The 13,433-nt window shown below is 37.3% G+C and overlaps 2 protein-coding genes across 5 annotated transcripts in view; both read left to right on the top strand.

The window, feature by feature from the left end:
• Window positions 1-13,433, top strand: part of WASF2 (WASP family member 2) — a 937,387-nt gene that overhangs the window by 528,932 nt on the left and 395,022 nt on the right. The gene's annotated exons all lie outside the window — the stretch shown is intronic.
• Window positions 1-13,433, top strand: part of EYA3 (EYA transcriptional coactivator and phosphatase 3) — a 108,366-nt gene that overhangs the window by 62,137 nt on the left and 32,796 nt on the right. The window contains exons 7-8 of one of the 2 annotated variants that reach the window (XM_082684818.1): window positions 4,298-4,435; window positions 10,850-10,935. In XM_082684818.1, the coding sequence (XP_082540944.1) occupies window positions 4,298-4,435; window positions 10,850-10,935 (224 nt within the window). The remainder of the gene's footprint in view (window positions 1-4,297; window positions 4,436-10,849; window positions 10,936-13,433) is intronic. The other variant, XM_082684819.1, reaches the window with a different exon arrangement.

Raw genomic sequence — 13,433 nt, 5'->3', positions numbered from 1 at the left:
CTCACACTTTACATTATTGTCTTATTTAATCTTAGAACAGCCCTCAGGAAAAGCAGTAGCATTATCCCTTTTTATAGATGAGGAAACAGGCTTAGAAGGATCAAGTGATTAGCCTGAGGTCATACAATTAGGAAATACCTGGGTTTAGAATCAAACCCGAATCTGTTTAATTCCAGAAGTGCTCCTAAATTTAGTCTGTGTCTCAGAGTTGAGTTTGAAATTTAAAAACATTCTTCCTCCTGATGAAAGGAGAAAAAACTAGAGGAAATCTAGGAGGCCTGTACTGGGAGCAGTCTGTAATGCTTGCATATAATGTGAATAATGTAAAAGTAAAGAAATAGTGGTCATGCTGTTTTTAAGAGCTCTGTAGAAATGTAGTGGAACGGCAGAAAGAGGAATGGAGGGTTAATTTCCAGTGATCTCAGTGAACATGTGGGAGGAAAGGGGCACCATTTATTTTTAGGAGCTCATAAAAGATCACCTTAGCTGCCACTATTCCAGCTTCTTTTGAAAGAACTCTAATGTGAGTTGGAGATTTGGTAATACTAAAACCTCAAGGACGTTCATGCCATTTCCCCCAGCAAATTCACTTCTAGGGATTTATCCTATGGAACTAATTAGAGATACCCACAGATTTTCAAAATAAGATACTCATCACAACATTATTTATAACAGCAAAAGATTGGAAACAGCCTACATTTTAAATTGAAAACCATGTGTTAAATTACAGTGTATCTATAGAATGGGAAAGTTAGAAATCATATTCTTATAAATTCCACATTCTTAAAGAATATTCAGCATCTTGAGAAAAGTTTATTATTAATTTTAAAGCAGTATGTAAAACTAAAAACAATATAATATGCCAAGTTAGTGTTTTTTAAAAAAATATGTACATAAAGAATAATTTGGAAGAAAGATGCTCATATTGCTATACAGGCATTATAGATTTGATCTCAGTTATCAGGGAACCATGCAAGGCAAGGACTTAGTTGCATTATGTGCCAGTTTCTGATAACGCAGTCCTCTACAAAAGCAAGAACTGCCTGTATTTTTTTTCTGCGCAAGGAGACTATGCACCTTTTTTTTAAAACTTTCTATGTTTTCTTCACTTTCTGTAATATACATCTACTCACTTTATAATCAGGGAAATCTCAGATTAATTATTTAGTATTTGTAATAGCTCATCCCAGTGAGCTATTGAATCAACAAACCAAGATATTTTTCATGTGTTTTTTCCTGAGCATTGGCATGTGCTTCAGTTCCTAACCAAAATAATTTTTCTCTAAAGAGCCACTACTCTGATATATAGTTCTATAAATGGAAGTGCTCAGATTAGTTTGGTTAGTGACTAACCAAAGATGAAGTATTTGTGCGGAGAAACTTAGGAGTAGAGTTTGTGATAAGACCCCAGTGTGGGGCAGTAAGAGAATAGAGCTCAAAGACTGGCTTCATTTGCCACTGTTAGACCAGCTGTTGTCCACAACAGGCCCTTGGTGCTTAAAAGGCCTGGATAAGCTTGGTAGTTGTAGGGATAGAGCAGGGGACTGGGAGTCAGGAGACCAGGGTTTGGTTTCATCTTTGCTATGGGCAGGATTGCTATATAGTCAGACCATTTGGTCATGCTGCCTGTGACTTCACTTTTAAAGGAAGATTCTTACATGCTTTCAGAGCAAGGCTACCGTGATGCCAGAGGCAGTGTTCCTGTGGTCTTTTATTCTTATCTTCATCGTGAAATAATTGTAATTTTAAATACCAACTTCTTGTTTCTGGTCAAAAACATTCAAAACTACTATAGTCATTTTCCTACTTGCCTTGGACACTTTGCTCTGGTTTTTGGCCTTATAAGGAGGTCCAGTTCATAGACATTTTGCATTTTGAAGCTGAAATATATAACTAATGAGACTGGCAAAACATTTTCAGGGAATACTATTCTCATGAATAAGATTGTATTTTAGTACAGTGTAATCTGAATGTGTTCACAGATCCAACACCTCAGATTCAAAACCTATTTAGAAAAAAAAAAATCACATCGATTACAATAAATCTGAAAGTTATTGTGACATTGAAATGGCAATTTGCTAAAATGACACTCAACTACAAAGAATCATGGCACTGATACTCAAATTTCACATAACTGTTAAAAAATAATATTTCCAAATATTTTTAGTGTTGAAATTTAGGTTTAGTTAGGACTTTAGCTGTGATAATGATAATAAACTAAGCACAGAACAGGGGCCAACCCTCCAAATGTATCCTGTAGATGATGGAATTCTTCATTTTCCTCAAATAAGTTATTTCATATGTTTAATAGGTAAGAAAAGAATATGACTTTTTTTTTTATGTTTTAAGAGTTTGGGACAAGGCGATTGTCACATCCCATGTCGATTTGAGATTTTTGCAGCTCCCTTACACTTAGTAATCCACAAATTTTACAGATCTGAGTTTACCTGGATATTTCAGTGCCCTGGTGAGGCAGAGGGCCCTATTGTCGGTGCATTATATTTCTATAAATTCAGTATCAGATTAGAAGTAAATGAAATGAGTTAATACTGAATTTGGAGCTGTGGCTGACCTTGGTATTGATTTCTTACCTGGAATGTGATTGATGAACCTTCTTGGACCCGTTAGCTTCAACTACCCTGATCCACCAGCCATAGCTATTCAGAACACAGTGAACAACCAGACAGTAAGTTGTTTTTTTTTTTTTAGATTTTTATTTATTTATTTGACAGAGATTACATGTAGGCAGAGAGGCAGGCAGAGAGAGAGAGGAGGAAGCAGGCTCCCTGCTGAGCAGAGAGCCCGATACGGGACTCCATCCCAGGACTCTGGGATCATGACCTGAGCTGAAGGCAGCGGCTTACCCCATTGAGCCACCCAGGCGCCCAGATTTTTTTTTTTTTTTTTAAGATTATATTTATTTATTTATTTGAGAGAGAGGGAGGGAAAAGCAGATTCCCTGCTGAGCCAAAAGCACGATGTGGGCCTCGATCCCAGGACCCTAGGATCATGACCTGAGCCAAAGGCAGACACTTAACTGACTGAGCCACACAGGCACCCCCTAAGATTTTTTATAGATAAATTTTTGCATAGCCAAAATTATCACTAAAACTGTTCACGATAAAGGACATCCTTAGGCTGTTGTGTAGAAGCAAAGCTTCGTTTATGGTTTCCTAGTTTACTGCACATGAACAAGGAGGTAAAGTGAGAAGCAAGAGATTGTCAAGTGACAGGTCACAGAGAAAAAGTTAAAATGATGTAGATCTATAACTGAGTTCTATTTAGTACTAAGCAAATGTCTTCACATATCCCAGTACCTCTGGGGATGTCTCTGTAATATATATATATATAGCACAGCACACTATTAATCTTTGTGACAGTAATTCTGAGAAAATCTAAAGGTACATTCACTATTTCCTTCCTGCAGAGAAGGCAGGAAAGTATATAAATATATTTGAAAAAGATTGTCACTCAGGAGCATTGTGATAAAAATAAAATAAAAGTGAACAGCTATGATATCTATCAGTATGAGAAATTTATGTGTTCTGACATGGGAAGATGTCTTTCACAGGTATTATGTGGAAAAGCAAATTATGAACAGTATGGATAATATCCCATTTTTATTAAAAAGAAAAAAGATTAGTAAATATGTAGAAGAAATCTAAGTGACTTCTGCAAACTGTTAATAGTGCTTAAGTCTGGATGCTGGGATTATATATGACTTTATTTTTTCTAAGTTATATATTTCTGTAATATTTTTAATTTATAAAAATAAGCAAGTATGTCTTTCCTTAATCAGAAGAAACAGGTAATAAAATAACCAGCTTAAGAAGGCAGAAAAGTACTCAATACATTTTAGAAAGTTTTGGTGCTTGTTTAATGGGTAAGTGAATTTTAAACTTGTGTGGAATGTCTCCCACCTTGACAATGGATAAATGATTTATCACTGTACATGATCATCAGGCACTCTGTACAATAAACACTCCAGTTGGGTGTCAGTAGCTTTTTTTTCCTGAACCCCGACCAATCTTCCTCAACCATTGAAATGAACTTATATACATATCATTATTGGGGATTTTGACAAGATTTTTGTTTCTGTGGCCCCACTCCCCAGTTTTTGAAACTGTATTTGCTTGTGGTATATTAGGAGTGGGACAATCAGTAATTTTCTCTTACAAGCAAATTTACTTTTGTTCTAAGATTTAGGTTTTAAACCTACTGGCTGATATTTAAAAGCATAACCATGCTCCTCAGTCCCAGTGTATTGTTTGTAATCGGTCCAATTTATCTGATTCAGGTGCATTGTGGCCAGGTATGAAACCTGAAAGTGGTTTAATTCAGACTCCATCTCCAAGTCAACACAGTGTTCTTACCTGCACTACAGGGTTAACCACAAGCCAGCCAAGCCCAGCACATTATTCTTATCCCATTCAAGGTAAATAGGCATGGTTGTGTGTGTTTTATTATTGTTGTTTTTGTTGTTTTCAGTCTATCTGTATCTCCAAACAAATTGGGTAATACAGGAGCACTGTCTTGTAAAACAGAAGGGGGTGATATTTGCACTTGTGCATGCTTTTTGTGTTAGGCACCCAGAATTCGGGACTGTGGTTTCTAAGTAGTTTAGCCTTTAAATGTGAATTGTAATTTGTAGAACTTCAGCCTTTCCTTTTGCATGTTGGTGTCCAGAAAACCTGTCTGATTTTGTTTTAGTCTGTTCTCAGTGGCACTTTGTCCTATAAATGAGCAGAAGACTCCCCTTGGGGCAGAACTTTGCTGATTTCTTTTATGGGAAGTCCAGGTAGGGCAGAAGTGAGATGTGTGCTGCATTTTTTTGCTGCAGTGTTGTCATACCTCCCACTTGCTGCTTCTTGGTGAGAGCATTTTTCCTTCTCAAAAAGTTTAGTCTTGTTTCTATTTCATGATAAAAAGCATTGCCTTAAAGCTTGAACTCTGAACATCTTTGCCTTCCTGAGTTGTTGTTCTAAAAGGTTAGAATTATGACAGGACTATTAGGAATAAAGAGAGAGAAAATCAGAAGGCACTATGGGATTAATTCCCAGCCCTTCCACATCTAACACAGGCAATTTGTCATTGCTCCAGATTGGAAATTAATGTCCATGTTCCTGGCTTCTCATCTGCCTCCCTTCTCCTGATTTCTCCCAGCTTTAAAATTTTATTCCTCATAAAATGGATGCTAGAGGAGTGAGGATGGGACAGCAAAAACTGGTCTGAGGTACTCTTAAGATACGAACTTTGGTGATAAAAAAGTGTTTTGATATAGATTATAGTAAATAAAATATTTTGCTACTCAGTTTTAATTGTTTTCATTTTAAATGATTAAGAACTACTTCTGCTTGTTCCATTTACCAGTTAGTAAATAATTAAGTCAGGATGTAAGCTGGGCAGTCTGACCTCAGAGCATGAGTGCAATATTTATAATTTTCGGTATTGAAATCATGATGTCAATATCAGCTCTCCCATAAGAGAGAACCTTTACGGACAAACAAGTAAGTTTATTTTTCCTCCCTTTTCTGGTTTTAACCTCTTGGCACATTTTGTTGTTCGTTAGAACTTTGGCAGAGGGTAGAATTTAAGGCCGAAGGTAACCATCAAGTTATTAATTTTTACCTTTATTCTAAAGAAACATTGATAGAATACAAATTGAAACAATTGGCTAAAATGAAATGTGAGTATTGGCAGAGTCAAATTACCTGGGTTGTCTGCTATCAATATCACTCTCCTCTCTCCCACCTTTAGTTTTCCTTAGTATGGATAGTGAATGGCTGTCCAGGGCTGCTCTGTTCCCCCTGTATAACTATCCAGTCCCTCCACGGAAGAAAAGCAAGAATTCTGTCAGTTTTTGAAAAATGGTCAAAATAGCAGTGTCTCCTCATCGTACCCCAAAGCATTCTACAATTGACATATAGAGTTATCTAGAGTTGTCAAATCACTATGTTGTACACTTGAAGCTAATGTAATATGTGTCAACATACTGCAATTTCTTTAAAATGTATAATTTCAACCTAAAAAAAAGTTATACTTTTGGCTTGATCAACTCTGATCAAAGCCCTTTCTTCAGTTTATGCAATGCTTATGAAAGCCCTTCAGTTAAGTAGATCTGGCTGCTTTATATCAATCTTTTCCTACAGTATAAATATGTGGCCCAGTGTCTGGTTATTTTCTTCAGTTGAGATGGTTTAGGTGGTTAATATTTAAGTGGTAAAATTAATTTCAGAAATTTCAAAACTAATTTTAACGTAATCTTGACTTTTAATGAATGTGTTTGTGCTTAATTTTGTTGGTAGCCCATGATAGTCTTTTTTTTATAGTCTTTCATTGAGTTTTGTTTTGTTCTGTTTTTAAATAGACATTAGTTTTTAGTTTAGTTTTAGATTTATAGACAAATTGAGAAGATGGTACAGAGAGTTACAGATACCCCCCCATCTTGTATATAATTTCCCCTATTATTGACGTCTTATTTAGAATGGAATTTATTATAATTAATGAACCCATACTGGTACATTATTATTATTATTATTATTATTATTATTATTATTATTACCTAAGTCCATAGTTTATTCATAGTTCCTTAGTTTTTTGTTTTGTTTTGTTTTGTTTTTTAAAGATTTTATTTATTTATTTATTCACAGGCAGAGATTACAAGTAGGCAGAGAGGCAGGCAGAGAGAGGAGGAAGCAGGCTCCCCGCTGAGCAGAGAGCCCAATGCGGGGCTTGATCCCAGAACCCTGGGATCATGACCTGAGCCGAACGCAGAGGCTTTAACCCACTGAGCCACCCAGGCACCCCCATAGTTCCCTAGTTTTTACCTGATATCCTTTTTTTTGTTCCAGGATTCCATCCAGAATACCACATTCCATTTAATTGTCATGTCTACTTACGCTTCTCTTGACTATGCAGTTTTTCAGGGTTTTTTTTTGTTTTTGATGACCTTGACATGCTATACTTGAGTCCCACAAGTTACACAGGAGTATACCTGTCTGCAGGATAGACGTGAATCCCACAAGTGTTTACTGAGCATCACCTGCTCTGTGCCAGGTATTTTGCTAGATGTTGGAGATAAGAATAAGATAGTAAGATTCTGCCTTCTTGGAGCTTACAGATGAGTGGAAGAAACAGAAAACAAGCAAGTAAATAATTAAATAGATTTTGAAAAGTTCTTAGAAAGAAAAAATAAAAAACCAGATTGCTGTGATTGGGAAAACAAGGAATTAGTTGTGTTTTTTTTTTTTAATTAAATTTAATTTTTTTAAATTAGCATGCAAGCAAGGGTGGGGGCGTTGGAGGGAGGGGCAGAGGGAGAGAGAGAGATGGAGAGAGAGGATCTTAAGCAGGCTCCATGCTGAGTGTGGAGCCTGGTGCAGGGCTTGATCTCACAACCCTGAGATCATGACCTGAGCCAGAGTCAAAAGTCAGATGCTTGGGACGCCTGGGTGGCTCAGTTGGTTAAGCAGCTGCCTTCAGCTCAGGTCATGATCCCAGCGTCCTGGGATCGAGTCCCACATCGGGCTCCTTGCTCAGCGGGGAGCCTGCTTCTCCCTCTGCCTCTGCCTGCCATTCTGTCTGCCTGTGCTCGCTCTCTCCCCCTCTCTCTCTGATAAATAAATAAAAAAAATCTTAAAAAAAAAAAAAAAAAGTCAGATGCTTGACTGACTGAGCCACTCAGGCACCCCAAGGAGTTAGTTTTAATAGAGGGGTCAGAGAGCATGCCTCTGAGGAAGTGGACGTGCTGAGCATGAGCCATCATGCTGGGAGGGCAAGAGGGACAGGCCAGGGAGAACAATCCAGGCGGAGCAAGCAACATTGCCAAGGTGCTCGAGTGAGAAAGAGTTCATCTTGCTTTGAATAACTTGAAAGCCAGGTAGGCAAGGATGGTAGAGGGAGACATGTATAAAGTTAAGACATGGGTAGAAAGTAAATCTTGCGCCAACTTTTATATATCACTAACCTTTAGGTCAACCTTCTGGCTTTGGGGCAGTGTCATTTAATTTGGCTGTGACTCTCACAGTGCTATAACCACTGTCTTCTGATTAAAGCTGTCTGTGTATATTGACTATATTATTTGGACCTCTACTGGGGCATGGTTTTTTAAAACACACCTATGAGGAAACTACTGAGTCTCCTCTTTTCGTATTTATTGATTGGACCTCTAGTGGGGCATGGTTCTCAGAAGCTTTGTTTTTCTATTATTTCATGGCTCCGTTGTCAGAACAGGAGTGGAGACTATCCAAAAACAGTTGGATGTGCCATTCGCATTTGGAGAGCAGATAGTCTTCAGATATGTATCAGTAGTATTGACTGCTTGAGTTTTCTTTGATCCTCTAAGTTTGTATGTTTTGTTGCAATTTTATTGCTGCTGTTTTTGTTTCTTAAATCTGCAATCAAATATTATTTGTTGAGACATATATATGTGTATATGGGCAGAATGATAAGTACTATTTAGTACCTTTAGTCATAGTTATGTGGAGGGTAGTGTATACAGTGATGTGTGTGCCCTTTTAGGTGAGTTTGGCTTGGGTGCAGTGATGGCTACAAGAGCCTAAAGAATTATGTATTTAATTGTTATCTCACTCCATCAAAGCAGTCTGATCTCCATGAGAGCAGGGGACTTTGCCTTGTTCACTGCTCTATTCCTCAGTGACTGGAACAGTTTCTGGGTGCATAGTAGACCATGGTTTGCTGAATGAATGAATATGGCACATATGAGAAAGGATTTGATTGAATTCGAGAAAGAAGTGGTATACTGAACCCTATAAGCTTTCTAGGTCAGTAGGCCAACATTTCCTGTAATAGAAGCCACTATTGCTGAAAGTAGTTTGTGATCTTTAGGAAGGTATGTATTAAAAATTCAGTATAGCAACTAAGCTAATCAAGTCATTAAACTTTTAGTGGAGATATAAGTGTATATAACCAGTTGTTTATAAGGTCTACCTTGTTACCTTTAGCCCAGTTCAGTAAGTAGTCTGAAAATTGTTAAATTTATAAAACCACTTTGTCAGAGTACCTTTTCCCCATGTATGCGAAGATATGAATGGGTTGTACTGCTAACCATTTATAAGATAGTAAGAAGGTAGAACAGAATTAAAGGTAAATAGGAGAAAAGAGGATTAATATGCTAGAATAAAGACCAATGAAAAATTGAGCTAGAAGTGGACTTCACTAGGAGAAATAAACTTAAGAGATTAAGTAAATTATTCATTTTCTTTCCCACCTTAAATCACTTTATGTCCTGTGTGTTTTATTGCTTGGCTACCTAGCATAATGTACTGGTAATAAAACCTGAAAGCCACTTAAAACCTCTACCCACAAGGATGATTAAAAACTACTTACAGAATCATCTAAGCCTGTGTATTGTACAGTAATTCCTTGTACTTCCCCATGGTGGGAAATGGGTTAAGTCATTGTAAAGAAGAAAATGAATATTGGTAGAAAGAAAATACCATCTATGAGGTTATAAAATCTGTTTCATTCGGTTGTTATGCTTAAGAAAATAAACTCTTTTAAGAGTCCTGTAGTTCCCCTGGGAGAAGAAGTATTGTAGAAAACTTGTCAGGAAATCTGTCGTGGCTCATCCAGTTGGGAGATACTAGATGCCATCATGACTAACACTGGTTCCATGACCGTAGACAAATTACCTTAACTCTTCTTTGTCCCAAGTTCTTCATCTGAAAGCTGGGGTTTCTCTTCTAATCTTTTCTAGACTTTCTTCTAAGCAGAGTACCCTTAGGGGAAGGAATAAAAATTTTCCTGATTTTGATGAGTACTCTCATGTTTCTGCTTCATTTGTCTATCTGTTCTCTTCTTTTTTTTTTTTAGTATATGTGCTGCCGAAGCGAGCACATCTGTTCTCTTCTTAATGGAGGTTTTCCTATTAACTTTACCTGTAAAGTACTTTGTTGCTAATGGGATAGGTAGTCAGATAGTCAGGTCTACCTGACGATGAATTCTTATGGCATGTGTGACTATAGTGGGAACCGGGTCTAAGTGTGTTTGTGAGAAATGAGGAAAAGGACCAGTTCGAGACCAGTACCTTGTAGTCTCAGTTACTACACTGGTTCACCTGAAAAAAGTCACTTTAACAAATAGTAGTCACTGAAGATTTGACTAAAACCCTGGTGGAATCTGTGGTAGAAGGATATAAAAAAAAAGCCCAAATTCCTGGTCCCAAAATAGGCAGCCTAAATAACTTACAGAGTATATTGTTACCTGGCCAGAATAATATTTAATATTTTCCAGGCTCATTGGTACAATCATTAAATGCCAGATTATGTTTATTGATCCACATTAATAATTCATGATTTGAGTAGAGCCCAAAAAGCAACTCCAGGCAGGTTTAGGGGATCAGCTCTATTCCTCAAAGTTAATTATGTTGCATTAGGAGAGGCATCATTTGGGGCAAGTGGTAACAAATAGCCCAGTCTAGGATTTACATGCAGATTTACCAGAGCTCTTGTGGTTTCTGCTGGTTGTCAGTGGGGCACATTGCAGGTGAGTCATCTTTCAAGGGCTGAGATGATAGACTGGAGATTTGTTTAGCTTCTGATTCCATTGATTTCATTAGTATGAGCCAGTGCATTGTACATGTGTCCTTCCTAGGACTTTAATAGGAAGGGTGGAAGACTCAAGTTGAAACAGAAAAATGTTTGAACTGTTTTATTTCTAATCAAGATTAAAGTATGGCATGCAGAAGAGCAAAATCAGTATTTGTTTCCTTTGTGCAGTGTTCTTTATCTCCTTGTAGATCTGTTTACATAAGACACAATATGTTTTCCATTTCTTCTAGGCTTTTACATGATATCTTTAACATCTTTTCACACTCTCCATCCTATAGCTTCAAGCACAAATGCCAGCCTGATATCCACTTCATCTACAATTGCCAATATTCCAGCAGCAGCAGTTTCCAGCATCTCAAACCAGGTACAGTCTACTGCATTCATCCTGTTTTATATGGTTCATCAAGTTTGATCTTCTTCTCTTCACTCTCTGGTCAATTTGCTAATCTAAGAAACAACCAGAACTGGGACCCTGGATGGTTTCTCAGGCTGCCCTCCAGTTTCTTTCATTACTATGCTGTCTGACTGATTCGGCTCTATCTGCTCCCTTACCTACTTTGTGTGTCTGTCTCCTACCTTGTCCCTACTAGAATGTAAGCTCCATGAGGATAGGGACTTACTTTTCTATTTTGTTCACTTATGTATTGCCAGAGTTCAGAAAAAGCCTGGTTCTTTCTACATTTTTATTTAGGCACTCATTTCTTCTTTGTGGTCTGGTCTCGATCACTGTTCTATTAATTCTTTATGTTTAGATCACTGGTAATAGCTTCAGTGTTTTAGGGGTTTTGTTTTTGGTGTTAGGTTTTTATTTGTTTTCTCTGCAGCAATGAAACTTCTCCATGAATCTTTTTTGGCTGTAATTAACATTACTGTTCTGGTTCATCTTTTATGTTTGATTGTTTTTGCATTTCTTCATTCTTAGAGTTCACAAATTACTGAGTTTCTACTATATACCTGGCACTCTTCCATGTTATTTATCTTTCCCTTTCCTAAGTTTTGTTTTTGATCCTGTTTTCTCTCATGGACAGTGTATATAGTTTTCCACATGTTTATTATTTCATCCCCAGAAATGTTTAACCACATTCACAGTGTCCATTAACTACCTCTGAAATGAACATTCTAGTCTTGACCGCATGATTTCTGCAGGCTTCCTGCTGATTGATGGTCATGTTTTTCTTTAATGTCTCACCATTTCCCTAAGTTTATCATATCAAAAGCCAGGCTTTCATTCCACCTTTTTTTTGTCCTTCAAAAGTAAAAACCACTTTTCCCTATGACTTTTCAATTGTCAGTGAGACCATTTTTAAATAAAGCTAGGCCTCAACCAAACCAGTTGTTTTCAGTTTTTTTTCCCTCACCTATTCCTAATGTAGCCATTTCTAGAATTCTTTCTCTTCCATTTTTGCTATTATTTCCTATGTTTTGGTTCTTCCCCTTTAATCCTGTTACTTCGGTTAACTGTTCATCTCATCTCCAGTTTTCCTCTGTACCTAACCATTTCCTAAAACACTATCTGAGGACACATGGCTGATTCAGTCAGCGGAGCATACAACTCTTGATCTTGGGGTCCTGAGTTCAGGCCCCATGTTAGGGTTAGAAATTACTAAAAAAAATTTTTTTAAAAAGATTTTAAAACACTGTCTGAATAATTTTCTCAAAAGTCTACTTTTATCCTGTCAATCATCTGCCCCGAGTCTGTCTCTATTTTCGTTGTTTTGATTTTGATAGTCACTGTTACCTGCCCCCCAATACACAAACTATACACCATGGCCTTAAAGAATCCAAGTCACATTCATAGGCTTGCATGACTCATTCAAGCCTGCAAGATCCTTTGTTTCAACCAGACTCAATATCTCTGGTCCTTTAATAAAACCTTTTTAGGCCCTATTCATGCTCTTATTTCCTTTGTTTAGCTCAGAAAGCTCTGACTATCACAGTTTGCAGGGATAGTTGTCTTCCTCTGTATTTCATTCATTGAACATATAATTGACTGCCAATTTGTTGGAAATGTTGTCTCCTCCTGCTAGACTTTTAACTCCCTTGAGTTCAGCCAGTACAGCTTACTCTTTTGTTTAATGTTCCAGCTCATACCTAGACACATACCCTGACTGAGATGTATTTGGTTTATGATAGATGCTGAGTACTCTTTATAATTGGTCTGGTTAATTAGCTTCTTCCTGCTTCTTACCAACATCAGTATCAGTTGAAATTTTTTAAGGTATGTATTTGAGCTACACATCATACACATTTTTTGTACAGCTTTATTAAGGTATAATTGATCTACAATAATCTGCATACACTTAAATTGTAGTTTGATAAGTTTTGACATGTATGTGCCCATGAAATCATTAAAAAGTTCCCTCCAATTTTCTTCTTTTTTTTTTTTTTTTAAGTGGGGCTTGAGCCTATGATCCTGAAATCAAGACCTGAGCCAAGATCAAGAGTCAGAGACGCTTAATGGGCTGAGCCACCCAGGTGCCCCAATACACAGTTTTTAAACTAGGAAACCTTAATGTAGGATATGTGCTTTTTTGTTTAAGCTCATCTGTACTTAGAAAGCACTAGCATCTAGTGAAGTTGCTTATAAACTTCTTAAAGAATAGAATCATCAGGGGCGCCTGGGTGGCTCAGTGGGTTAAAGCCTCTGCCTTCAGCTCAGATCATGATCTCAGGGTCCTGGGATCGAGCCCCGCATCGGGCTGTCCGCTCTGCGGAGAGCCTGCTTCCTCCTCTCTCTCTCTCTCTGCCTACTTCTGATCTCTGTCTGTCAAAGAAATAAATAAATAAAATCTTTAAAAAAAAAAAAAAAGAATAGAATCATCAGAAATTCTGTGCAGAAATTTACACAGAAATTCAGTACCT

Source organism: Mustela nivalis (genome assembly GCF_964662115.1).
Source record: "Mustela nivalis genome assembly, chromosome: 10".
NCBI lineage: Eukaryota > Metazoa > Chordata > Mammalia > Carnivora > Mustelidae > Mustela > Mustela nivalis.
This window is presented reverse-complemented; position numbering and strand designations above follow the sequence as displayed.